At 37.8% G+C, this 25,916-nt stretch overlaps 1 protein-coding gene and 1 non-coding gene across 5 annotated transcripts in view; one reads left to right on the top strand and one right to left on the bottom strand.

The window, feature by feature from the left end:
- Gpr155 (G protein-coupled receptor 155) overlaps positions 1-23,058 on the bottom strand; it is a 48,199-nt gene extending 25,141 nt beyond the window's left edge. For 3 of the 4 annotated variants that reach the window (XM_090342606.1, XM_090342609.1, XM_090342608.1), the window contains exons 1-5: positions 22,916-23,058; positions 16,910-17,412; positions 6,092-6,491; positions 2,881-3,046; positions 1,704-1,859 (exon numbers count right to left, since the gene is read on the bottom strand). In XM_090342606.1, coding sequence (XP_090198732.1) covers positions 1,704-1,859; positions 2,881-3,046; positions 6,092-6,491; positions 16,910-17,375 — 1,188 coding nt within the window. In that variant the 5' untranslated portion in view covers positions 17,376-17,412; positions 22,916-23,058. The other variant, XM_090342607.1, reaches the window with a different exon arrangement.
- LOC150056183 (small nucleolar RNA SNORA33) lies at positions 14,432-14,559 on the top strand. The gene has a single exon (XR_016537373.1). It is a non-coding gene; the product is annotated as a small nucleolar RNA SNORA33 (small nucleolar RNA).
- Positions 23,059-25,916: the final 2,858 nt, after the last annotated feature.

Genomic DNA, 25,916 nt, shown 5'->3' with positions numbered 1-25,916 from the left:
GCACTTTTGTATTTTGAGATATTGGATCAAACTTAGGGCCTCCTGCATGCTGAGCAAGGCCTAGGAGCTACGTCTGAAGCCTCATGACAGTATTCCTAGACAATCTTCTTTATTCTGCATCAGAAAAAAATTCTGCTTCATTTATTTTAACTTAGGTTAAAGGAAACATTCCAAAAGAATGTTAAGGTAAATTATTCATCCCAAGTAAAATAAAAAAGCATGGGGAGATCCCATGGTAAACTAACTGTCCAAAAATTACAAGGTCTTTAAGAACTAATGCTTTACCAGGGCAATGTTCATACTATGTGTACTTTCAGTGGTTAGGGTGGAACAAAGAATCACAGCCAATTAGAAAGGAATCTTAGTGGGAAATGTAGCTATAATATACTATTAGTCTAAGTTTCTCCTCTTTTGACTTCTACTATACTGGTTCATGAGGGATCTAAGTTCTAGGTTATGTTCAAAATACTAAAATTAATCTTTTGCATTTCTCAAAAGGACATTCATTCTCTCTCTCTCTCTCCATGCAAGCTAAACATATACTCTACCACTCTACTGCTAATCTACATAGCAGCCTCCAGGATTGCTATGTAAGAAGTATGCTGGTCAAATTTAGTCTTTCTCCCTGCATTGCTCTTAGAAATCTGTACTGTTTCTCCCCAAACACTCTTCCCGCTTACTAATGTATATATATATATGTATCTATATATGTATCTATATATGTATCTATATATGTATCTATATATAGATATATATATATATATGCTGGGGTTTGAACTCTAGGCCTGGGTGCTGTCCCTGAGCTCTTTAGCACAAGGCTACTGCTCTACCCCTGAGCCATAGCAACATTTGCAGTTTTCTAGTGGTTATTTGGAGATAAGAGTCTCATGGACTTTAGTGCCTGGGCTGGCTTTGAATGGTGATCCTCAGATCTCAGCCTCCTGAGTAGCTAGGATTACAGGCATGAACCACTGGGGCCCAGCTTGCTTTCCTGCTTTCCTCCCTCCCTCCCTCCCTCCCTCCCTCCCTCCCTCCCTTCCTTCCTTCCTTCCTTCCTTCCTTCCTTCCTTCCTTCCTTCCTTCCTTCCTTCCTTCCTCTCTCCCACTCCTCTCTTTCCTTCCCTTCCCTCTCCTCTCTCCTCTCTCTGTCTTTCCCTTTCCCCAACTCTTGAACTGGGGGTTTGAACTCAGGGCCTGGGCACTGTTCCTGAGCTTTTATGCTCAAGGCTAGCGCTCTATCACTTTGAGCCACAGCTCTACTTGTGTCTTTTTGTGCTTAATTGGGGAAAAAAAGTCTTATAGACTCCCTTGCCAGGGGCTTTAAACCAGATCTTAACCTTCTAAGTAGCTAGGATTACAGGTGTGAGCCACCAGTACTTAGCTTATTAGAGGGTTTTTTATAAAAGGGTTTCATTTTGACATGTCTCTCTATATATACAATATACCTTAATCAGACTCATAAATCAGTCTCCCTCATCCTTCCCCTTTTTCCCCAAACTAATTTCAACAAATCTCATTGTTCCATCTTACACAATTGCATAAACTATTTTGCTTGTATTTGCTCTCTTTTGCCCAGTTTGTCTTCTCCCCTCTCACTTATATCCACATCCCAAACAGGACTTGAAAAAAAACTTTTATCAATTACCAGTCATTCTCAGACTCAAGCTGTGTTTTCATCAAATTTTAAACTGAAATATACTCACCAAAGATACCAGGCTGATAATACTTATATCAAAACTAACATTCTGGATGGCATACGCCAGTGGCTTAGGGTCCATAGTGGGAAAGGTCAGCAACCAAGCAGAAACATACATGATTGGAGCAGACACCAATGTGCTAATTACCATCCCAGAAGTTATCTATAAAAAATGAGAACAAACAGAAATCATATTTTCAATTGCACAATCACCTTAAACCTTAAAAACCCGCCATATATATTAAAGCATTCTCAAATAAAAATGAGTCTGACAAGACATTATAGAATCCAGCACATCGTCTAATATTTCTCTTTTCTGAAAAATCCTTAAAAGAAACTGCAGGTAAATTTCCCTCTTCTAATCTATGTCCCACATTTATTTCAACATAAGAAACACATTAGAAATTTCACTGTTGATAATCATCTTCTAGGCTATAGAAAGTATACTCTTTAAATGATCTGATTCAACTTATGATCAATTTCCTTCCATACTACTTCATAAAATATAGGGCAAAAGAGCAATTTGCAAATAGAAAAATGACCATAGAAGTAGTTTACAAATTAGATAATGGAACTGACCTTATCAAGTAATTTAATTCTTTAATAGTACAATTCAAAATCCTTAATATTATAGGTAGTATGTATAATACACTTAGCTATTGTTAATAATTTGGGTTTGATTTTAGCTATTTGCTCCAATTGATTAGGCACTACTTTGTATTTGATGACTAAATTATCTAGAGTAAAACAGAATTACATAATTTGATGGTAGGGACAGGAGAGAGAAAATGGGGAAGAAAAGAGGAAGGAATGACATTAATCAAGAAGTATTATACTTACAACCTAACTTATGGTATTGTAACTCTTTTGTATAGCTATTAACAAGTAAATAAAACAAAAGGATGTTTTTCTAAAAGTTTCAGAAGCTATCCTTCTATAAATAACTTTAAAGCTTAAATGTAAGTGTAGAAACAAAATACTTAAGACTAATAAAAAAGCAGGGTGAATTAAAAGCCTAGATGAAATAACTATTGTTATGAATGTTACATGATGCCACCTTCTTCAGAAAAATAGCTTAGAGGTATCAAATTCTCCTTAGAAGAATGTTGTGTTTTGTGTTTTTAACAGTTCATCTGTCTATTTATCACAGAAACAATCACACTTAGAAAGTAGTATATACATACAATCTCTACTTCCATGTTGAACTGTGATGCAAAGATAGCCACTCCTGGTGCTACAGGGAAGACCCCATACAAAAATGCATAATTCGATAAACTTGTATGGTTTACTACACTGTCACCCTTGTCCAAGAGTTCCACCATTTCTCTGCACAGAAGTGGAAGCACCAGGCTGAAGAAAAAAGAAACGCACGATTTACTTGATATTACAGCATTTTTGTTCCTAAGTAGCAGATTGCTATGATGAATAACACTCTGTTTTTCTTCTCTCCCCAAAGGTATATGTCTTAATATTTAAATATATATATGTATGTATGTATATATATTTATATGTAGATATTCTGCAGATGACTATGTCTCTGGACACTGTTGAAAGAATTAAGACTCTGCTGGGAAACATTTCGAGTATAACAACATTCTGGAAATACTTCAAACCTCAGGAGGGGAAAAATTTAGATTAAAACATTTACAAAAATCTTTATAATTAATAACAATGATTCTCAATAAAATTCTCAAAAGCCAGTAGAAAAATATCTTACAATGATCTTTTTATCTTTGTGAATTAGATACAAGATTTTAGAAAAAGGAGCTGAAAATAATGAGGTAGAACAAAAAATGTGAAATGTAAATTTGTGAAGAGTCAATTATTAACTTCTTCACGATTCCATGGGTGTAACACTAAGTAGCTAAACTAATGGACTCTCCTTTAAAAACAGAATAGTTTGGTTGATACCTCTCTGGCAGCATCTGGAGGGAAGCACAGGAAGGAGTAAAGAACTACTTTTATATGTGAATTTTCATTAGAAAAAGTAAAATTTAAATTATTAAAGAAATTATCTAAAAAAGAGATCTATGGCCAGGAGTGTGGCCTAGTGATAGCGTGCTTGCCTAGCACGCACAGAGCCTCAGGTTTGATTCCTCAGAAAATGGCAGAAGTGCTGCTGTAGCTCAAGTGGTAGAGTGCTAGCCAAAAGAGAGAGAGAAGAGGGGGGAGGAAGGGAGGAAGCGAGGAATGGAGGAAGGAAGGAAGATAGGAAGGAAGGAAGGGGAAATAAATCTAATAAAAATCAAAGAATCAGGAAAAAATCTTGGCAAGGATTGAACTCAGAATTTGTTCTACTGATTGAATCTTCTATACAAGCACTCTATCATATCAGTCATGTCTCCAGTTCAGAAATAAAAAAATTAATTGGAATACTTATAAGTTGAAACTGGTAATACTATTAGTGTTAGAAATATATATATATATATAGATAGATAGATAGATAATTTTTTTTGCTAATTCTTGGGCTTGAACTCAAGGCCTAGACACTGTTCTTGGGATTTCTCAAGGCTAGTGATCTACCATTTGAGCCACAGCACCACTTCCAGAACTATAGATATGTTTTTACAATTCCAGTATTAATACATTGTTTCTGAGAAACATAGTGTCATCATAATTTTCAAAATTTGATTCTTATTTATTTTAAAAATATGAATTTCACTACATGAATTTAAATGTCTATACAAGAGCTGAATTCCATAGTTAAGTATGTCTCAAGTACTTCGGGTTAATACCAAAGTAAAATTATGTCAATTGTGTCATAAAGTATAAATCCAGAGCTAATGAGCCAAGTCAGCTGAAGTATTATTAACAGGGGAGCTAAAAAGAATTTATTATTTGCCAGGCTAGAATCTGATCTCTAATGATATTCAAATTGATGTGCCTATATTTTTAGAAAGCTCAGCCAAGCTCAGAATTTAAAAAATTTCCCTATGCATTTGAAGAAGAGCTTATCCTAAAATTATTATTCATATATTAAAATACATGTTTTTGCTAGTCCTGGAGCTTGATTCAGAGCCTAAGGTTGGGCTTATTCCTCAAGGCTAGAACTCTACCACTTGAGCCACAGCATCACTTCTCGCTTTTCTATGTGTGTGATACCAAGGAATCGAACCCAGGTCTTCGTGCATGCTAGGCAAGCACTTTACCACTAGGCTAAACTCCTGGCCCTTTAGAATACTTTTAACTTTAGAATTCTGAAAAGACCTAGGGTGTAGGGCTCTAGAGGCTGTAGTGGCTCACAGATGTAATTCTAGCTACTCAGGAGGCTGAGACTCTGGGGACAGCAATTGAAAGCCAACCCAGGCAGGAAAGTCTGTGAGACTAATGTCCAATTAACCACTCAAAGCCAAAAGTGGAGCTGTGGCTCAAGTGATAGAGCTCTAATTCTCAGAAAAAAAACAAAACAACTCAGGAACAGTGCCCAGTCCCTGAGTTCAAGCCCCACAACCAGTATAGGCACACATAAAATGACCTAGGGAATGAGGACGTAGCTCAGTGGTAGAGTGATTACCTAGCATGTGCAAAGCTGTAAGTCTGATCCCCAATTGTGCATAAATAATAAATAGGTAAGGAACTAAGTGACTTAACTGGGACATTAGGAGATATTAAAAGGTAAAAATAGGGGCTGGAGTCTGGCCTGGAGCCTAGTGTATAGCCTAGTGGTAGAGTGCTTGACTAGCATGCACAAAACTCTGAGTTTGATTCCTTGGTACCACATACTCAGAAAAAGGCAGAAGTGGCGCTGTGACTCAAATGACAGAGTGCTAGCCTTGAGCAAAAGGTATCCAAGGACAGTGCCCAGACTCCGAGTTCAAGCCTCAGGACTGGCAAAAAAAAGGGGGAGGGTGGGTAAAAATAAAAAATCTGAAGGCAGCTGAGTGGTAGTGGGTCATCGTAGTTATTCGGGAGGTTGAGATCTAAGACTGGAACTCTTAACTCCAATTAACCACCTAAAAATGGAGCTGTGGCTCACAGAGGTAGAGCACTAGCCTTGAGGAGAATATTTCACTGACAAAGCCCCAGCCCATGTTCAAGCCCCATGACTGATTAAAAAAAAACAGCTGAAGAAAGGGTATCAATGTATGGGAATTAATGCACCATCTATCTGGCAAATATCATGTAACCCTTCTATTAATTACAATAAAAAATATATGAAAAAAACAGCTGAAGGTATACTAATAGTCTATAATCTTGATAGTAAAAGGGAAGAATAATCTATGTGGATAAGGAAATTACTTTTTACAATACACTAATATCCCATTTTCCTTTAAATTGCAACCACTGTACTGGGGAAGATTAATAATTAGAGGAAAAAAGTCATATACATATCCCAGTAAGTTGGCTAAGACTTTTATAAAGTATAATTTTCCAAGTTAAACATGCAAAACTTACAGTTTAGCTGTGATGAGAAGAGTTAGTACAACAAATGCTGATTTCTTCAGTTTCCTTAATTTTCCTACCATTGTAAGACCAAGATAAAATAGGGCTGATCCAGAAAAAGAATTTGCAAGTCCATCCAGAAAATTTTCCATATATACAGGCACCTTTTTGTCAAGAATAAAGTTGAAGGCAATACCAATGAAGACCATAAACACTATTGGGTTCTGTAACACATGAAGAAATCCAAGTCCCACAATTTTTACTTTGTTTTGTGAAGCATTTTGACTTTGTTTAGATTTCTGGATTTCACAGAAGATAAACCCTATAGGGTTCAGCATCATAAGAGATATTGGTGCCACTAAATAAATGTACTGAAGATATTCTGGGTACGTAGTTTGATACAAAGCTTCAACTGTAAGATAAAAGTTGAAATTAATTTTAAAAGATTACCACAGAAATATATAATATATATAACATTTTGTCTGTTTAATTATAGCATATTGCAAATTAATTTCAATAGTGCTGAAAATACTCATTATTAATCACAAAGCTGAGAAAGAAAAGAAAGTTATATCTTACCTCATTTATAAAATGACAATCAACTTAAAAAGTTACCTTTTGTAAAACATAATTTGTAGAGGCTAAAATTAGTCTTCAAAAAGAAGGGAAGAATTATAAAAAATGTAAACAAGCAATTTAAAATAAAAGTCCAGTAAGTAATAAACTAAGTACTTAAGTAGAATGAACACTAGAGTAGTTTCCACACTTTGTAGGAATAGTCATGAAGATGGGAGATAGCTTATGGAAAGAAGAGAGGCAAGAGACTAGAGGTGCCTTTGAAGTATAAGAATTCAGTACAGTTGCAAGTTTAGGTGTTAAGAATTAGTCAGTGAGCTGAAGTACGTATTTTTCCAGATGAGTAGGCTGAGGATACAGTCTTGAGAGTTGGTGGCTGAAAGAGAGTCAAGACATCCCTGGAGAAGAAGAGACCAAGAAACTGAGAGGCCAGAGAATCTGCTGGACAATAGATAAGGATGCTGCCGGTTGCAGTGGCTCACGCTTGTAATCCTAGCTACTTCGGAGGCTGAGATCTGAGGATCAAGGTTCAAAACCAGCCCAGGTACTAAAGACTGTGAGACTTTTATCTCCAATTCACCACTAGAAAACCGGAAGTGGTGCTGTGGCTCGAGGAATAGGGTGGTAGCCTTGAGCTGAAGAGCTCAGGGACAGCTCTGAATGGCACTTAGAAGAAAAAAATTCAAGAGTTCAAGCCCTAAGACTGATTGAAAAAAAAAAAAGAATAAGGAGGTTAAAGTCAAACAAGGGAATGGCAAAAAGAGGACAGAAAGCCAGATCTGAACGTTGCAATGAATATAAGGGAATGAGTATAGTCCCTGAATATAACAGAAATGAAGATCAGCAAACCAGGATAGCCTTCAAAATAGATGTTAACAAGAGTACACAGTAATAGCCTAAAGTACAAGGATGCCAGAAGGATGCGGAGGCCAGTCTTCCCTGTGTGCATACGACATGCAGGCCGTAGGTAAGGAATAGCCTCAACTTTCAGAGGGATGAAAGGCCTTCGATACTTTTAGGGAAGACCAGTGAAGATGTTAAAGAGGTAGGGACAAAAAAAACTGGACCTAAGAAATGTTTGGGAAGAGGGAAGAATGGAGTCACAAAGAGGTGTATCTAATGCAAATTCAACTACACCTTTGAAGGAACACAAATTCATTACTCTCCCTGTGTTCACTGAGGAACAAATTCATTACTCTCCCTGTGTTCACTGAGGAACAATGCTTGAGAAAAATCTGTGCTTGAGGTTTGAGAAATGGTATAACCCAAAGTCCATAAGCAGCATGATATGGGTGATGAAAGACTTTCCATATGTGTGAGGGGCATGTGGTGGCTTTAGAATCTAATCACTGAGAAAGATGTGTTTCCTTGCAAGGGTAGAGTTTTTTTCTTCTAAGTGCCATTCAGATATTTATTTATTTTTAAATATATTTTTATTGTAATTAATAAAAGGGTTACATTATATTCGCCAGATAGAAGGTGCATTACTTCACAAATATTGCTGCCCTTTCTCATGTTTTTGTCCCCATTTCCATTCCCCACCCCCATCTTGTTATCCCCCTTCCCTATCCTATTTCAAATAAACAAATAAACATATATACAATATATCAGATAACAAGGTAAGATACTATAACAATATGAGATAACCAAGGGACAACAAAAGAGATCCATTCAGATATTTATATCATTTGTAGGCCATATAAAATTATCAATAGAAGGCAACGGCCAAGAGTAGCTGATGAAAAATTGTATGTTGAAAAATCAAATGATGTTTATAGGCCAGATGTTCCCCACCCATGAAGGAAAGTTGGTTAAATTAAATTTCTAACAGTTACCTGGAAGAGATGAGGGTAGATTGCTAGGTTAAGGGCACATGGCAACTTACAGCTATGGAATAAAACACTCTTGGTTTCCAGGCATGTTTGTGGACATGGGTCATGAAATTACACAACCTACAGCATACAAAAGTTGATTCATAACTGAATTGAATTTGAGAAAGATAAAAGGTGAACTCCCACAAGTGATTCCAAGCAGAGACTCAATCATGTGGAAAAAGGTAAATATTAGGTTTCTCAATTTACATTGAGACAAAGTGACACAGGTAGGAAAACACAGTTGTTTACTTTCTAGGACACATAAGTACCATTAATGTCATCCATGTGACCTGCTAACATTGCATAACTAGATTATATAACCTTTAGAAGGTTGCTTGATCTCATTAGCCAAATCTACTTTTTATAAGATCATTTTTTCCAACTAAGCACATATGGAGGTCTATATTATTCCAAAATGAGACAGAATTTAAAACATATTTGATTACATAAAATTTCATGATTGATTTCTAAATTAGCTATGCTAGCTTTGTAACTCTTGTAGTATTCGTTCATATTTCTTAGGATTTGTTCAAATAAAAATCAGTGCTACCCATCTGGGTGGATATTCCTTTTCTAAGAGAAAGCTGTCCATACCAGCCTATCACTCAGTTTCAGAGTATATATTTTAGAAATGTCTTGTGTTTTCAGTCTGGTTACAAGAATTTTTCCTCAGTGGCTTCAATATGATACAAAGGTTTGTTTTGACAACTTACAGCTGTAGTTCTGTTGTCTAATCAGAGTCCCTAATATTAATGCCCTTTCCAGTAACCTACTTTCCTAGCACATTAGTAATCACCACTTCATAATAGATTCTCACTTTTTAAAACAGCTCAGTGTAAACTTAGGCAACAGTTTTTATTGAAAATATAGTAGTCCTCCCTTATCTTTGGTTTTACTTTCCATTAGTTTAGTTACTTGACAACAAGAAGGATTAATGTTGTACAATGAAATATTATTATTGTTGATCTCATATTATGCCTAATTTATAAATTAAACCTTATCATAGTTGTGTACACACACACACACGCACGCACGCACGCACGCACACAATATAAAGAGTTTAGCCCTACCCGTTGGAGATCTTGTAATATAGTCCTGGCAGATACGGAAACTACAATAATTACTTCTTTTGCAGCATGCATTTGCATTTTCTCCGTTTGAGTCCTTCTATTATTATAAGTTAAAAATCTCAAAATTAGATCACATAATCTGTTTACTAACTTATGTGCTTGTGTTTTTCCAACCACTTTCTTCACCCATTTTACCTACTGCTAATAGTAACTAAAAAATCATATCTTTCAAAGGTGAACATTTTCCCACAGTATTGCAGGAAGAGCTATAAAATCTTTTTTTTTTCTTTGAGCAAAGCCAATCTTCACAATTGGCCTCTTACTTACCCAAGCCATCCCTTATCACTCCATAATGCAAAGACTCCATCTGCTGTTCTAATATCATAGTCACATCAAACACCATGCTCATAACTACCAGATTATCAGCAGACCTTATCATCACCTTCTAACTTCTTGGAATCTTTTACTTATCTAAATGTGCCTACTACATAAGGCAAGTTTCTTATAGTTCTTGTTCCACTGAATCTTCAGTCTGCTTCACTAACCTCCCTTTTTCTAGAATGCTAGGTTACTTTGTGCCATATTTGTGCTTCTAAAGAACTTCTATACTCCTTGGAGGTTTAGTTTTATACCTTAGTATAGTGTGGGGAAGATCTGAAAATATTTTTTAACCAGAATTAGCTAACCCAGGGGCAGGGAATTTGGCCTAGTGCCTGCCTAGCATGCTCAAAGACCAGGCTTCCATTCCTCAGTACTGCGTCCATAGAAAAAGCCGGAAGTGGTGCTGTGGCTGAAGTGGTAGAGCTCTAGCCTTGAGAAAGCCAAAGCACAGTGCTCAGGCCCTGAGCCCCAGGACTGGCAAAAAAAAAAAAAAATTAGAATTAACTAACCCATCAACAAATGCTAAAAATTCAGACCTAATTAAAATGTATTTATTTATTTATTTTTTGCCAGTCCTAGGCCTTGAGCTCAGGGACTGAGCACTGTCCTTGCGCTTTCTCAAGGCTAGTGATCTACCACTCAAGCTATAATACCACTTCTGGCTTTTCTATGTATGTGATACCGAGGAATCGAAGGCCTTTGTGCATGCTAGGCAAGCACTCTACCATTAAAATGTATTTTTAACAGACAGAAATTTATGTCTAATTATCAATTTTTCAGTCTTATAAATTTTTAACTTCTTTGTTTTTCAAAGAACAATTTATTTGTATTGGCATATATATGACATGTTTGTTTTTAAATGTGCACATTATAGGATGGGAAAATTAAGCTTACTAACATTAATTTCCACATATTCTCATTACTTTCTTTGGTTGAGAACACTTATAGCTTACTCTTTTAGCAATTTTCAAGAATATAATACACACGAAGAAAAACAAAGAATATAATGCACAGTTACTAACCACAATTCCCAGATCTCTTGACCTTACTCCTCCTAACTGAAATTTTTGTATTTTATTTTTTACTTTTGTACCCATTCTGAGTATTTATAGAGCAGAATGCCACTAGAGTCTTTTAACACAGCTGAACAAGTACACAAAGGCAAAAGAATGCAGTCTGTTGGGAGAGTAAATGTTGTGATTAAATAAATACTTGTAAAATTACTAAAAGAATAGAGTCCAACATGGGAATTTTAGTCTATTTCTGCTATTCATTTGCATAATTACTTAACATTACATTTCTATCTATAAATTGACAAGGCTTTCCTTTTGTTATCAATCTGAAGATAGCTTTTCAAATCTGAAAATAGATGAATACAGTGATCTATATAAGTAAAATTAGATTAATAATCATTACATCTACTATCAAGTCCTAATTTATTAATGATTATAAATAAGGCTCTTGAAGGGAGGGGAAATCCCATTATAAGGAGTTATTATATAGCTTTGAAGAGCAAAAAGATAAAATTAACCACCCACTGTGACTCCTATTTTGATTCCTGCAGGGTTTCAATCTCTAGCAAATAACACAAAGACCCCGACATGATCATTCTATTATTTAATGGCATATAGTTAAATGCTTCATTTCCTTTCTGTTTACAGTTCAAGCACTAGAGCATAATTATGATTAGTCGGGGCACTTATGCTATCAGCATTGTTTGAAGAATAAATTATAGGACTTAACTATACCCTATTAGTATCTTTTAATGACAGAGGCAGGGATCCATTCTGATTTGCTGAAATCAACATTTCATTGTGGTAGATTCTTACACTTTCATTTTTCAAAGTATATTTGAAAAGAATTACTTTAAAATATAGTGAGTTCCTTTTAGCCTATAGCAAGGTACTATTCTGTCATTTGAGTAAAGATAAATCACATCAATGTACTTTTATAGACCATTATAATTGGTCTAATTTCTTTTTACTTTCCTTTCTTCCTTCCATCAGAATGAGGATTGAACCCATGGTCTTGAGTATAGTAGACAAGTGATCTACCACTGAGCTACGCTGTCAGGCCCAAATACATTCTTGAAAAGAACATTTATTATAACCTGTAATTGATGTTCCTCTGTAAGCAAGACTTTGGCTTCCTGTGAAAGGCTGTGAAATAAACACAAAGAAAGGAATTCTCTCCAGCTACAGAGTTTTTTGTTCATCCATGTACAAAGGTAGAAGGCAGATGGATGCAGACAGCAATAATAAATGAGTTCACTAGGAATAGCTATACAGGCATTCACTTCTGCACCATACCTTCCAATTTCCAGGTAGGTGAGAAAGTTATTTACATTAGCAATTCTTAATAATATTGGTATCTACAATGTAATATTGTAAGAGTTCTTATTATTTGTGAGTAAAAGCAAACAGACTATAACCCAAAATGACAATCATACTCAGGGAAATTAAGGTTAGCATACTGCTAGGAATATCATTACTAGATCCACTGCTATGATATGGGATATAAAACAAATAGTGGGCAGGAGGCATTGGCTCTGGCTACTCAATAGGCTGAGATCTGAGGATCATAGTTCAAAGTCAGCCCAGTCCCTGAGACTCTTTTTTTTTTTTGCCTGTCCTGGGCTTGAGCTCAGAGCCTGAGCACTGTCCTTGGACTTTCTCAAGGCTAGAGCTCTACCACTTGAGCCTCAGCACCACTTCCGGCTTTCTTCTATATATGTGGTACCGAGGAATCGAACCCGGGTCTTCATGCATGCTAGGCAAGCACTTTAACCACTAGGCCAAACTCCCGCCCCCTCCCTGAGACTCTTATCTCCAAAAAACCACCAAAAATCTGGAAGTAGAGAAGTGGCTTTTGTGGTAGAATGCTAGCCTTGAGCAGAATGCACACACACATGCGCACACACACACACACACACACACACACACACACGGATAAGCCATATGAGGGTGGTTGATGTCTGTAATCCTAAACTACTCAAGAGGATAAGATGTGGAAGATCACAGTTCAAGGCCATCTGGAACAGAAAAGTCCAGAAGACCCCATCTTCAAAATACTCAGCAATTAAGTCAGATTAGAGATGCTACTCAAGTATTAGAACAGCAGCTGTATAAGGCCCTGAGTGTAAACTTCAGCTGTGTCAAAAGAATGAGAAGCAGTGATAAAAATAGCTGATCATACATACATACATATACATATATATGTGATGTGTTTTTTGGGGGCCAATCTGGGGCTTGAACTCTGGGTCTGGGAACTGTCCCTCAGTTCTTCAACTCAAGGCTAGAGTTCAACCACTTGAGCCACGGCTCCACTTCCAATTTCTTGTGGTTAATTGGAGTCTCACAGACTTTAGTGCCCAGGTTATCTTTGAACCTTGATCCTCAGATCTCAGCCTACTGAGTAGCTGGGATTACAGGCATGAGCTTGATTATATTTTTTATTTGGAAATTCTTTTTTGATATGAAAACAAACTTACTTAATAATTATTTTCATACTATAGTTCATTTTATAGAATACTGTTAGAATACTGTAAGGCCAAAATGTTTTTATTCTGCCTGAAACTACCATATTACAAGGGCTAGTTGGTTATTCTAAGATCACTCAGTGTCATATATAGCTTCGGCATAAGGAATGCCCAGGATTTAGAACCAGAAAACCTAGATTTGAGGCTCCTCTATTAGCTGTATAATCTTGGATAAGACAATCTTTGAAAATTCTTATTTGAAAATGAGAATAATATCTGCCCTTTTCGTAACATAGGTATATAAGAAAGTACTCTGTAAACTATAAAGTTACAAGTGTTAGTTCTATTTAGAGATAAGTATATCAAAAACTATTTGGTAAACTATAAGGTCACAAATGTTCATTCATTTAGCTTAATCCTGAGCTGGAGGCAGCAAATCTAATGCTCTATGTTCAAACCCTAGTACCACCACAAAAAAACTCTATACTGAAGAGTGCCAATCTACGAAAACATCACCATGTACTTCTAGCTTATATCTAAAGTGAGATATTACAATATTAAATATCTAATACTATGGTACTGAGCATTACTCCTTAAACTACAAACACAGTGACCAATCTACATGATTAATTCTCTTGAAGAAATGGCCAAACATATGAACTCCTTCTCTTATTTCCAAAGGTCTTCGTTTCACCTTAAAATTTAGTAACCTTAAAGGAACACATATTTACTTTCTTACTATTTATAGCTTAGTTACCTAACAGCCTAGATTCCCCTCCCCACCATCTTAAGCTTCCTGCTTTACTGATCACTTATCATAATTCTTTGGCATTTTTCTATTTCTGTTAAGCAAGGTAGTGGAAGATCAAAGGTGGACAAAGGCAGAAAGTATAGTTGACTGCAATATTTTTGGTGCTAGTGGGGAAGTAAGTTAGGAGTGGGAAGAGAAAAAACTATTAAAAGAGAAACATTAAAGCCAGTTGGTGATTCTGCTTACCTAACATGCATATGCAGATATTTAGACGAAGCTGGCGATAGTAGTGCCATGATACGAGCCTTAAAGACAATCAGTCATTAAGGTCCCTGAGAATGACTACAACAAATTTAAGTATGTGTAAGACCACCTCAGTAGTATAAAAGTGCTAAGAAATTGAAATGAGACTTCAAAACATTAATCATTTATACGTGACCTTTTTTTGAAGGACTATGGCAAAGAGTCTCAGGCCAAGGACGTCATCGAAGAGTACTTCAAATGCAAGAAATGAACAAATAAAGAAAAAAGTTGAAAAAAAAAAACATTATATAATGTGAGATTGTTGTTTTTAATGTACTATGTTATTTCTCAACTCTTTTATTGTCCCTTGGTTATTCTCATATTGTTACAGTATCTTACCTTGTTATCTGGTATATTGTATATACGTTTATTTGTTTGAAAGAGGAAAGGGAAGGGGGGAAAACAAAATGAGGGGAGGTGGAGGGAGGGAAATGGGGACAAAACATGAGAAGGGGTATCAACGTATGTGAAGTAATGCACTTTTTATCTGGCGCATATAACTGTAACCCTTCTATTAATTACAATAAAAAAAGAAAGGAGTACTGGGCTCATGGCATAAGTGGTAGAGTACCCATGTAATAAGCATGAGACCCTGAGTACTGCCAAAGAAGAGAGGAAGCAAGAAAGAAGGCAAGTTAGTTAAAAGTTAATGGTAGATCTGAATTGTCAATTCAATATTCAAGCCCACACGAAGAGACGTATCATCAGAGAGAACTTACCTGACCACATTACCTCAATTAGCATCACTTCATTCCTCTACACTAATTATGTACTGTTTTTGTTTTTGTTTTTGCCTGTCCTGGTGCTTGAGCTCAGGGCCTGAGCACTGTCTTTGGGCTTTCCCAAGGCTAGAACTCTGCCACTTGAGCCTCAGCACCACTTCCAGCTTTTTCTATATATGTGGTACCAAGGAATCGAACCTGGGTCTTCGTGCATACTAAGCAAGCACTCTACCACTAGGCCAAGCTCCTGGCCTACTCATGTACTTTTATGGCCCTTGTTACTATCTGTTAGGGTTTTGCCTTAAATTTTATTATTTGTCCCATGAAAATAGAAAATCACTATGTAAGAATTTTGTTCACAGAAGTATTCCCAGTATCTGGCTCAGCCACTGGTAGAGAACAATTCCCTGTAAGTGAATGAATAAATATATCCAGAATAGTCGAATCTTCACAAGACCATACATGACCAAAAAATACATAGCTTTAATTTTAAAACAGAAAAACGTAGTTGCCAGGTTTATACTTTCTCTGCAGCAGAGTGTCCTGAAAAGTACAATGTTTCTTTTCAGGATATTCTAACATTCCAAATTGTTGATATCTTAAGTAAATGTTTCATCAAAAAAACATATATGCATAGAAACAAAATTAGGCATCTTAAAGTGCTTGAAAGGCAAAAATGTCCTCATGATTTTTATTCTTTCTTTTCATGGTTAGTGCTCAAAATTCATTTTAAAATAACCACTACTGTCTTAGAGAAGTTTTAGGTTCACAGAAATTAGAGTTGTCATATACTTCTTTTGTTTCTATAACTACATGGCTTCAACCATTATCAACATCCTTCCTCAGAGGAGTGCATTCATCAACACTGGTGAGCCCATACATCATTATCACTCAGACCCCCCCAACACACAAATTATGGGTCTTGCACATTCTATGGATTTAAACAAATACATAATGACTTGTATCCATCATTACAGTAACATACAGAATATTTCCATTATCCTGACTTTTCTGTGTTCTATCTGTTCAAGCATCTCTCTCTTCTAATGCTTGGCATATACTTGTAACCATGTAGTATGCAACTTTCCAGACTGGCTTCTTTCTTATTAATATGTATTTAAGATTTCTCCATTATAATTTTGTTCTTAAACAAGAATTTAACTTCAACCAAATGACAGTTACATTTTGAATTAAAAGAACTCTTAAACAAGTTGTAATGTAGTAAAAGAATGTGTTTTCTACATTCTAAGAAGAATAACAGAGGAAAATTGTTCATAATTCCTGCTGCTAAGTTACTTACTAATGACTATTTTATGTAGACATAAAGCCTACATTTTTTACATATCTTAAATCTGAATCTGATTCTTCTAGAAATTAAATTTATATCATTTGTAATTATGGAGAATAAATGGAATCCTTTTTAGAAAGAGAACTCACAAAGCCAAAGAAGATATGATTCTTTTAGGCAGATGCTTAAAGGGTCCTTAAACTCTGAGACTGAGGGGAAAATATAATCCATTGCAGTTTAAAACTGTTTAACGGAAAAAAAAAACACTTTTTAGACACAGGAATAAGAACCTGTTATTAACAAATGTTTAAAGTGAAAGTTTATGTTTATTATCTCCCCAAACACTAGAATTGTTTATAAACTTGAAAATTAAAAAAAAAAACTTACCTATAGGGTATCCCAATGCAAAGTCATTACTTTGTGTAGCAAAAATAGGGAATAGTCCAGCTTTGCTAAATCGATTCTCAGGACTGGCAACCAATAAGGTTAACACACATACAATGAAAAATACAGCAGCTTTGCCAATTAAGATACTATATAAAAAAGACCAATCCACATTGGAAAAATTAAGTACAACCATGTTTTTGAATAATAGAGCTGGAAGTGCAAATCTGGAGACAAAATTTCCCAGTCCTTTGGCCTGGGTTGATGTTATAACATTAGCCCTTCCTGCTATGTAGCCACAAAGTACTATGCCAAAGCATTCTAGTAAAGCTGGGAAAAGCCTTGTTATTGACATTGAAGGTGAGTCATTAGTGGAATTCAATCCATATGTTACTGTTGTAGACAAATTATTGGTCATATTGACTATAATAGTTGAATTCTCTGCAGATAAATTAGGAAAAGAATCCATCTTTTTTTTTTTTTTACTTCCAATTCCAGCCAGATTTCTGGAAAGAAAAAGAGAAAGAGTCAGTATGACAATCAATAATGACAGTTCTAGCTGAAAGAAAACACTAAAATCTACATTTATTTATATGTTAAGTGGCCAAAGAAACACGTATTTTAACTACCATCAGGGAAAAATACAATGGAAAAAAAAGTGGAACCATGTTCCCAGGAGCCTCAAAGACAGGTAATTCAACTATTTATACTGTGATTCAACAGCTAATGACCGACATGAATAAAATAAAGTCCACAGACATTACAGCTGCAGTGATATTCTGGTTCTCCTGGGTGATCCACCAGGTAGGAGCAGAGGCTCCGAGTCTGCTGAGCATCCACATTTACATCCAAGCCTCTGGAAATGCCCTGAATGTTTAGGGCTACATTAATGAGTCACATTGGAGTCAGCCTGTGATCATGCATGAGCATAAGGAAAAATATAGTAGGGTATCACTGATCAATTCTGAACCAGTAATTTTAGTTTTCTTATGCCTAACTTCCTTCATCTAATGGCAATATTAGCACTTGCGTCATAGAAACTTTCAATATTATTCAAGTAAAGTTCTTATAACTGAATCACATCTGGCACACAGTAATGACTTAAAGCCAAATATGGCCTTTGGTAGAATGTAAGAAAGCCATGAAAGAAAAAAAAAAAGAAAAACATGGTATTCTAGCACCCTCCTCGTAGCTCCTGCTGTACTGCACACATACATAATCTCGTTACGCCAATAGGCATTTTGAATATACAGTTCACTCCAAAATATTCTCTACCTACTCATTACTCCTTCTTCACCTGCTTAACATTTCTTCAACATTCAAAGTCAATTATAAAGTTCAGGGGTTATTTTGTCTATTCTAGCTCCGTAGCTTCTCTAGTTCCATAGCTAGGCCATGATTCGTTTTCAAACAGAATCATCATCTTTACCTTTGAGCCACTTTTCTACTCAATTGTATCATGCATTAGAGTGACTAGTTGATGTAGGCATCCTTTTCTAGACTGTAAATATCCCAGCAAAGACTATGAATGGTGTTTGCTTACTGCCGTATCCCTAACATCTAACATAGTATCTGGCATGCAGAAGACAATGGGAAAAAACACTCCTAATGAATTAATAAAAATAATAACCTGCACTTAAATAAATCTCCTAGCTTTTAATAGATCAATATTTTCATTCAGGAACTCCCTAGTTCATGGATTGACAATTATTTTTCTAATGACAAGGTTTTTCACTATAGCAAGAAGTTCAAGAATACCAAATGTGCTCTAAAATTTTCTAAAGATGTTCAGAAAATGTTAAAACATAAAAATTATGTAGCAAAATGTTCTAAAGATGTTCAGAAAATGCTAAAGAACAAATTCTGTTGGCCTCCTAATCTTTGATAAGGGAGCCAAAAACACAGAATGGAAGAAAGATAGCCTCTTCAAAAAGTGGTGCTGGCAGAACTGGTTAAGCACCGCAGAAAACTAAAGTTGGATTCTTCTCTGTCAACCTGCACCAGGATTAATTCCAAATGGCTCAAACACCTCGAGGTAAAAGCAGACACCGTAAAAACTTTACAAGGAGGAATAGGAGATACACTAGGTCTCCTTGGAACAAGTTGAAACTTTCTTAATAAAGACCCAGAAACACAACAAATTAAACAAAGTTTGGGCAAATGGAACTGTATTAAACTGCAGAGCTTCTATATGGCCAAGGACATAGCTAGCAAGTTAAATAGAAAGCCCACAGAATGGGAAAAGATCTTCACTAGCCCTACAACAGATAAAGGCCTCATATGTAAAATATATCTACAGCTCAAAAAAATTGAATCTCTCCAAAACAAATCTTCAAAGAAACAACCATCCCATTAAAAGATGAGCCAAAGATGTAATGAGAGACTTCTCTGAAGAAGAAATAAGAATGGCCTATAGACACATGAAGAAATGCTCAACATCTCTGGCCATAAAAAAATGCAAATCAAAAAACCTGTGAGATTCCTTTCTACTCCAGTTAGAATGGCCATGATCAAGAAATCCAGTAACAACAGATGCTGGCTTGGATGTGGCCAGGAGGGATCACTACTACACTGTTGGTGGGAGTATAAGTTTGTTCAACCACTATGGAAAGCAGTATGGCAGTTCCTCAAAAGACTAAACATAGAGCTCCCCTATGACCCAGCAATTCCACTACTTGGCATTTACCCAATCATCCAGATAGGAGGACATACTAAGCCATTAGCACAATGATGTTCATTCAGCACTATTTACCATAGCAAAGATATGGAACCAACCTAGAAGCCCCTCAGTAGATGATTGGATCAAGAAGATACATAATGGAATTTTATGCTGCCATCAGAAAGAATGATATCACTCCATTTGTAAGGAAATGGAAAGACTTGGAAAAAATCATAATAAGTGAAGTAAGTCAGACCCAAAGGAATATAGGCTCAATGGTTTCCTTCATTTGTAATGATTAGTATAAACCTAAGACTCTCCTAGCAGAGGATTACAGTAGCTCAAAACCCAGATACAAAAGGCCACATAGGATGAGGCTAAATTAATGGACCTCAAGTGCATGGAAACAAGAGCTTAATTATGAGTGACTGTTTTCTTAATGTACTATGTTTTTTTCTCTTCTCTTGCGTTGCCCTTTGGTTAATTACATATTGTTACAGTATTTTTGTTACCTGGTATATTATATTTATATATATATGTTTATTTGAAATAGGAGGGGAAAAAAGAGTAGGGGAAGGGAAGTGGGGACAAAAACATGAGCAGGGGGTATCAATGTGTGAGAACCAACGCACCTTCTATCTGGTGAATATAACTGTAACCCCTCTACACATTAAAATAAAATTAAAAAAAGAACAAATTCTGTATGCTAATAAGACAATAACTATCAAATTCTCCTCTTGCTGCCAGGAACACAATGAACAGGAGGCTTGGACACCTCTAAATTAATCAGTTCTCATTAGTAAGCTGAAATTAATACAATGACAATTGCTCATTTGAATAATTATATTCTGATTTACCATCTTAAGTGTCTTTATGTAAGGTAGAAAGTAAAAAATCTTGTGCTTTCTAAAATGTGCAATATCAGGTTGAGTTCTCAAATATCCACATCATTTTAAAAAGACTCAGATGGCAGGCCAAATATCATCTACTAATGCATGGGGGTGTGAGAGAATTTTTTCTATACTTTCCTTGCATAAACTAAGCCACTTAAAATAAACTTTATATTTAATCTGGATTAGGAGAAATATTTTTCTACCAGGATTAGATAGGAGTGGTCAATATAAACAAAACCTGCAAATTCAGTTTACCAAACAAGCATCAAATTATGTCCTGGGAAAGCTACTAGTTGGTATAAATACCTAGACTTAAAGGAACTGATAAACAATTAAACAAAAAGATTAAGCATTTAGAGCCCTTAAGGATTAGATACTTGGAAAATACTGGTAAGATGAAGGTGATAAATGAATCTGGCCTTTGGCTGCTCTTAAAAAAAATTCCCTATGTTTCTTTGCTTGCCTTGAATGATTATTCACAGAGCTCAAAACCTCTTATGTGAATGGCACAAGCATAACAACATTTTAAAATAAATTTGTATTAGTTAAGTGAAAAGAATCTAACAGATTCTTAGCCCTAACTCCTTGAGTCAGTTAGTTCTCTCTCCTTAAACCTGTTTCCTCCACTGTAAAAGAGGCATAACAGGGCTGGGATTGTGGCTCAGTGGTAGAGTGCTTGCCTAGCATGCGCAAAGCCTTGGGTTTGATTCCTCAGTACCACATAAACAGGAAAAGCTAGAAATGGTGCTGTGGCTCAAGTGGTAGAATGTTAGCCTAGAGCTCAGGGGCAGGGCCCAGGCTCTGAGTTTATCAAGCCCTAGGACTAGCAAAAAAGGAGAAGGAGGAGGAGGAGGAGGAGGAGGAGGAGGAGGAGGAGGAGAGGAGGAGGAGGAGGAGGAGGAGGAGGAGGAGGAGGAGGAGGAGGAGGAGGAGGAGGAGGAAGAAGAAAGAAGCCTAACAATACTAAGTGGAATGGATGTATGTGTAGCTTATCACAAAGTAGATCTTCAGGAACTGGTAGCAGTTACTATCAGAACTATTAGTCCTAATGACATTGATAAGAATGGTAAGAAAGAAAATAAAATTCATTGTCCTTTGACTGTTCTTCAGACTTCCTTGGCATTAAGAGTTCTCCAACAAAAATAGAGGAACAAGCCATGGCATACTGTGTCCAGTTTCTGTTTCATGCCAGCCAGTGAAGAAAAGTCGAATTCAGTTTGATCTTAACAACTGATTGTTGGCAGTGAAAGGAGAGCTCTTCATTTTTTTCTCGATGTGATGGTCAAAAAGGTGTAGCAATGCTCAGGTTTAATTTTCGATGAATTGAAAATTCAAAGAGCCACTGTGAAAGGTAACCTGTCCCTCTCCAAGTTTCTTACCGTGTGTTCAGTGTACCTACTAGCTAAAGGAGGTAAAATAATCAAAATGACCTCCAAAGCTTTATCTAATCCTATGTTAAACATGAATAAAATTGTGCTTTCTACCGCATGTTTTTAAATCTACAGGAACCACAACAAAGGAAGTTAAAAATGCATCCAGTTTTTTTTAAATCTATAAAACAAAGCTCACTGCAAAACAAACAGGTTGACCTGTCATAGTAAAAGCCGGGTCCCTGGGGTGTGATGTATACAAACCATCTGTGCACTTCGTAGTCGGCTTAGGGGACACATCGACAAATCACTGAAACAGTAAATAACTGCTCTTAGTAGGTGAAGGTGTGGGGAGGAGGTGCTAACTTTAGGCTGTCCATTTCCCCCGACACCTGATATCCTTTAATCCCGTGGGAAAAGCTTAATACACTGTGGCACTATTAAAACACTCTCCAACATCAACAGTCACCCCATTCATCTACTCCCACTTATTTGCAGGACCAAATGTCCTCCCTGGAGATTCATGATGGCAGTGCTGAGCACAGCCTTTTCCCTTTATCTACAGGGACAGACTTTGGTCCTCCAAGATAAGGAATGCGGGGGAGTCCCTGTCCTAATAAGATCGCCCGAGCGCCCAACCCCGGGGAAGGCCAGAGTCAAGTGGAAAGCAGCCTGGGCTGCGAGCAAGACCTTTGATCACCTTCTAGACCCGACGAGTCCCAACATATGGTGACCCTGCTCCAAAAAGGGGGAGGGAAGGAGAAATGCTGCCCAGTGCTCCAGGTGCCTGGGCACGGGCGGATACGAAGCCGCCCTCGGGTTCCGGCGAAGAGTCCCAGGCTGACAGGCTCGGCGCTCCCTACTCTGGGGGTGGCATCCCGGCCCGGAGTGGGACAAGTCGTCCTTTCTGCACAAACCTTCCCTGGGGGTCCTTGCGTCCCGGTGGGCGGCGCAGGCGGCGGGCCGCGACGTCTGGGCGCTCAGGGCCGGGAGCTCCCACCTGCCCGGCCCCAAAGGGTGGGGGTTCACCGCGGCCGCTAGGCCGAGTCCGGACCCGGGGGGTTTTCACCCCGGGGGCCTGGCTCACCTGCTACCTCTGCAGTCGTGGGGCCGTCAGGAGAAGGGGACAGGTGCTCTTCGAGGGCCAAAGAGCGGGGAAATCACGGTCATCTCCCGCCCCTTGCCTTCTCCTCTGAGCGCGCGGGGCGCGGGTGGCAGCAGCCCCGGCACGTTTGGAGAATGCGAGCTGGGCTAGCGGCTGCGGCCTGTCAGCTCCGCCCCGCCCCTGCCCTCCCTGCGGCCCCGCCCCTGCCCTCCCTCCGGCCCCGCCCCTGCCCTGCGGCCCCGCCCCTGCCCTGCGGCCCCGCCCCTGCCCTGCGGCCCCGCCCCTGCCCTGCGGCCCCGCCCCTGCGCAGCCTGTAAGCCCGCCCCATTCCCAGGTCCCGCCCACGGGCCGCGCTTGGGCTGCCCTTCAGGCCCAAACTACTTAGTCTACGTCCCGCCTCAGACCCCTCCCAGAACCTTCGAACTGCATAGCCCCGCCCCACTCCCAGACTCCGCCCCTGACCTACAGACCCTCCCGAACCGCCCCTTCTCACTAATTCCCCGCCCTCAGGCTCTGCCTCCCGGCGGGGAAACCTGGCCACGTGACCCCGCCTCAGGCCACGCCCCATCGGCTCGCCGCCCAGACTGGACGCCCCCAGCCGCGGATTTCCGGTCCGCTCCCACCCCCACCGCCCCCTACCACAAGATGGCGGCCGCTGTGCAGGGTTTGCAGGCTTCCTTTCCAGTTCCTTGACTGAGGGCTCAGATCCCTCGGCCTTTTGGTTATCTTCAGCCTCCTCTCCTGCTTAGCTTCGTCTTTGCCCGGGAAGGAATCCTGCCTCCCACCTTGACCTCAGTGCTGTGACCTTGACCTTTCCAAATCAAGAGTGTCAGGAGTGAAGCTCCAGATGTAGCTGGAGAGCAGGGCTCGGTGGGCGGGGGCTCCCTCTCTGCTGGGGGAAGACCCCGGGGATATCCCCTCGCTGTGCTCAGAGCAATCTGCTTGTTTTGGGGGAAACTTCCAGAACGTGGTGCAGTGAAGAAATCCCGTGTACAGTGTCCCGCTTTGACAACTGAAGCTGCTCTGTAATGAGCCTTTTAGAATGATTTCAAACGTAAATATTTATAGCCTGATCCCTCTTAGTATATCTACAAGCATTCATTTTAAAAGAAAAAAAGAAAAAAAGCCCATCTTGCTTTGTACTTTTAAATGTTCTGCCTGGCAACTCTATCTTTCTGTCATCTTGGCAGTTCCAGTGAAGATGCAAAACTATTTGGCTTACTGAAAACAATCATAGTTAACTCACAGCTAATGAGAGGCTAAAGGATATGAAAATTAGTAAGAAAAAATGAGAACTGAAACTATAGAAAAGGCATGCTATCCTACCCCTGATTGCTTCTTTTTTGTTCTTTTGTTTTCTTGGCTTTTAATGGGTTTGTTTCCCTTGAATTTAAGTATATATATATAATATATATATATATATTATATATATATATGTAACCTGAGATTTTTTAAAAGTCTGAGCATCTCAGTTATTTGTAGGGTAAACAGAAAATATAAAGATTAACCCAGTTAAGAACCCACTGTGCTTTAAATTATAGAGGACTACTGGAAGGTAAGAAAGGTATGTTAGGGTCAACATCTAGGATGTTCCTTTAGTTAGTTTGGATCTTATCCCTTGGTCCAGCAAAACCATTGCATTCCCATCTCCTCCCCAGTCCCCTGTGGGAACATGTCATAGTGATCTTAGTGGTTTTGGATGAGTGATCTGGAATCTTTCCCAGGATTAGGCAACAGACTGAAGGCAGGAAATACCATATTATGAATTGGAAAGAATCAAGACATAAGGAAATGTAGACTTTTTCCGGAATGATGGCAGTGAAAATGTGGAATCAGCTTGAAGGAGAGATTACAAAAGCGCCAGTGGCATTTCAGTACTGGCAGGCAGGGCTGAAGAAAAGGAAGGAGTTGATAAGTGTCTATGTATGTCCTTTTCTACTGTAGTAAAGAAAAAGAAATTATAATATTCTTACATAATTCTAATTCTAATGTTCCATTATTTTCTATTATTCTGTTCTCCAAAGATGAAACAATTATTTCAACAATTTTGTATGGCCCTTAATAATGTAAATATTCAAATGGCCCTTGGCAGAAAAAACGATTTCTATACCTGTAAACAAACAACTATGATATAGTTCTTTTACAGCGAACAGATTTCTTATTTATTCTAGCTTTTCAAAAAAAAGGGCTATATTTAAGTTTTTGTTATTTAATCTTTTGTTATTGTTATAACAAAGTAATACTTTCTGATCTGTCAAGATAATTTAATTTTTTAGCTATCAGACATTAATCTTTTAATATGTGCATGTATGTATGCAGTGCATGCTTTTTCCTTCTCCTTTTCATTTTGCTACTGAAACAGACACACGAAATAGTTGAAAGGAAGTGAAAATTAGCCTCTCCCTCGTTATTGGCGTTGTTAATCTTAGGTTTGGCTCAATATGGTTAACTAGCCATAGGCTTTTATCTGGACTAGCACATGAGAAGTTAAGCAGAAAAACAATAAAAACAGAATTGGGTTATAAAATTACAAGTTAAATCAATGGCTTAAAACTAGAAAATAAAGCATGATAGTCTGGAGGGTACAGTTAATCTCTTTCATGACTTGTGATTTTGTTTGGACTTTTTTTGATTTTTGTTTTTTTTGTTTTTTGGAAAGGTCAAAGATCAGGAACATGAAAATAAAAAGAGAAAACACACTAGTTTCTATTCCTAGTTTTTTCATTTAAAACTGGGCTATCTGACAAATGTAATTGGCTCTGTGTGTGTGTGTGTGTGTTAGTTGTTGAGGTTCTCAAACTATACCACTGGGCTACATCTCCAGCACTAATAGGCTATTTTAAAAGAAAAAAAAATCCTACAATTGCAGAGAATTTTCTAATTCGAATAGTTTAGATTAAATATGAACCAATTTTGTACAATAGAGAAATCAGAGAAATCCTCAGGTTTTAACTTTGAAAGCAGTTTCAGCTGCTTTTAGGTA

The sequence above is a fragment of the Megascapheus bottae genome, chromosome 12 (genome assembly GCF_031878675.1).
Source record: "Megascapheus bottae isolate mThoBot1 chromosome 12, mThoBot2.hap1, whole genome shotgun sequence".
Taxonomy (NCBI): Eukaryota; Metazoa; Chordata; class Mammalia; order Rodentia; family Geomyidae; genus Megascapheus; species Megascapheus bottae.
The sequence above is the reverse complement of the archived record's forward strand: the minus strand, read 5'-3'. Positions and strand labels throughout refer to the sequence as shown.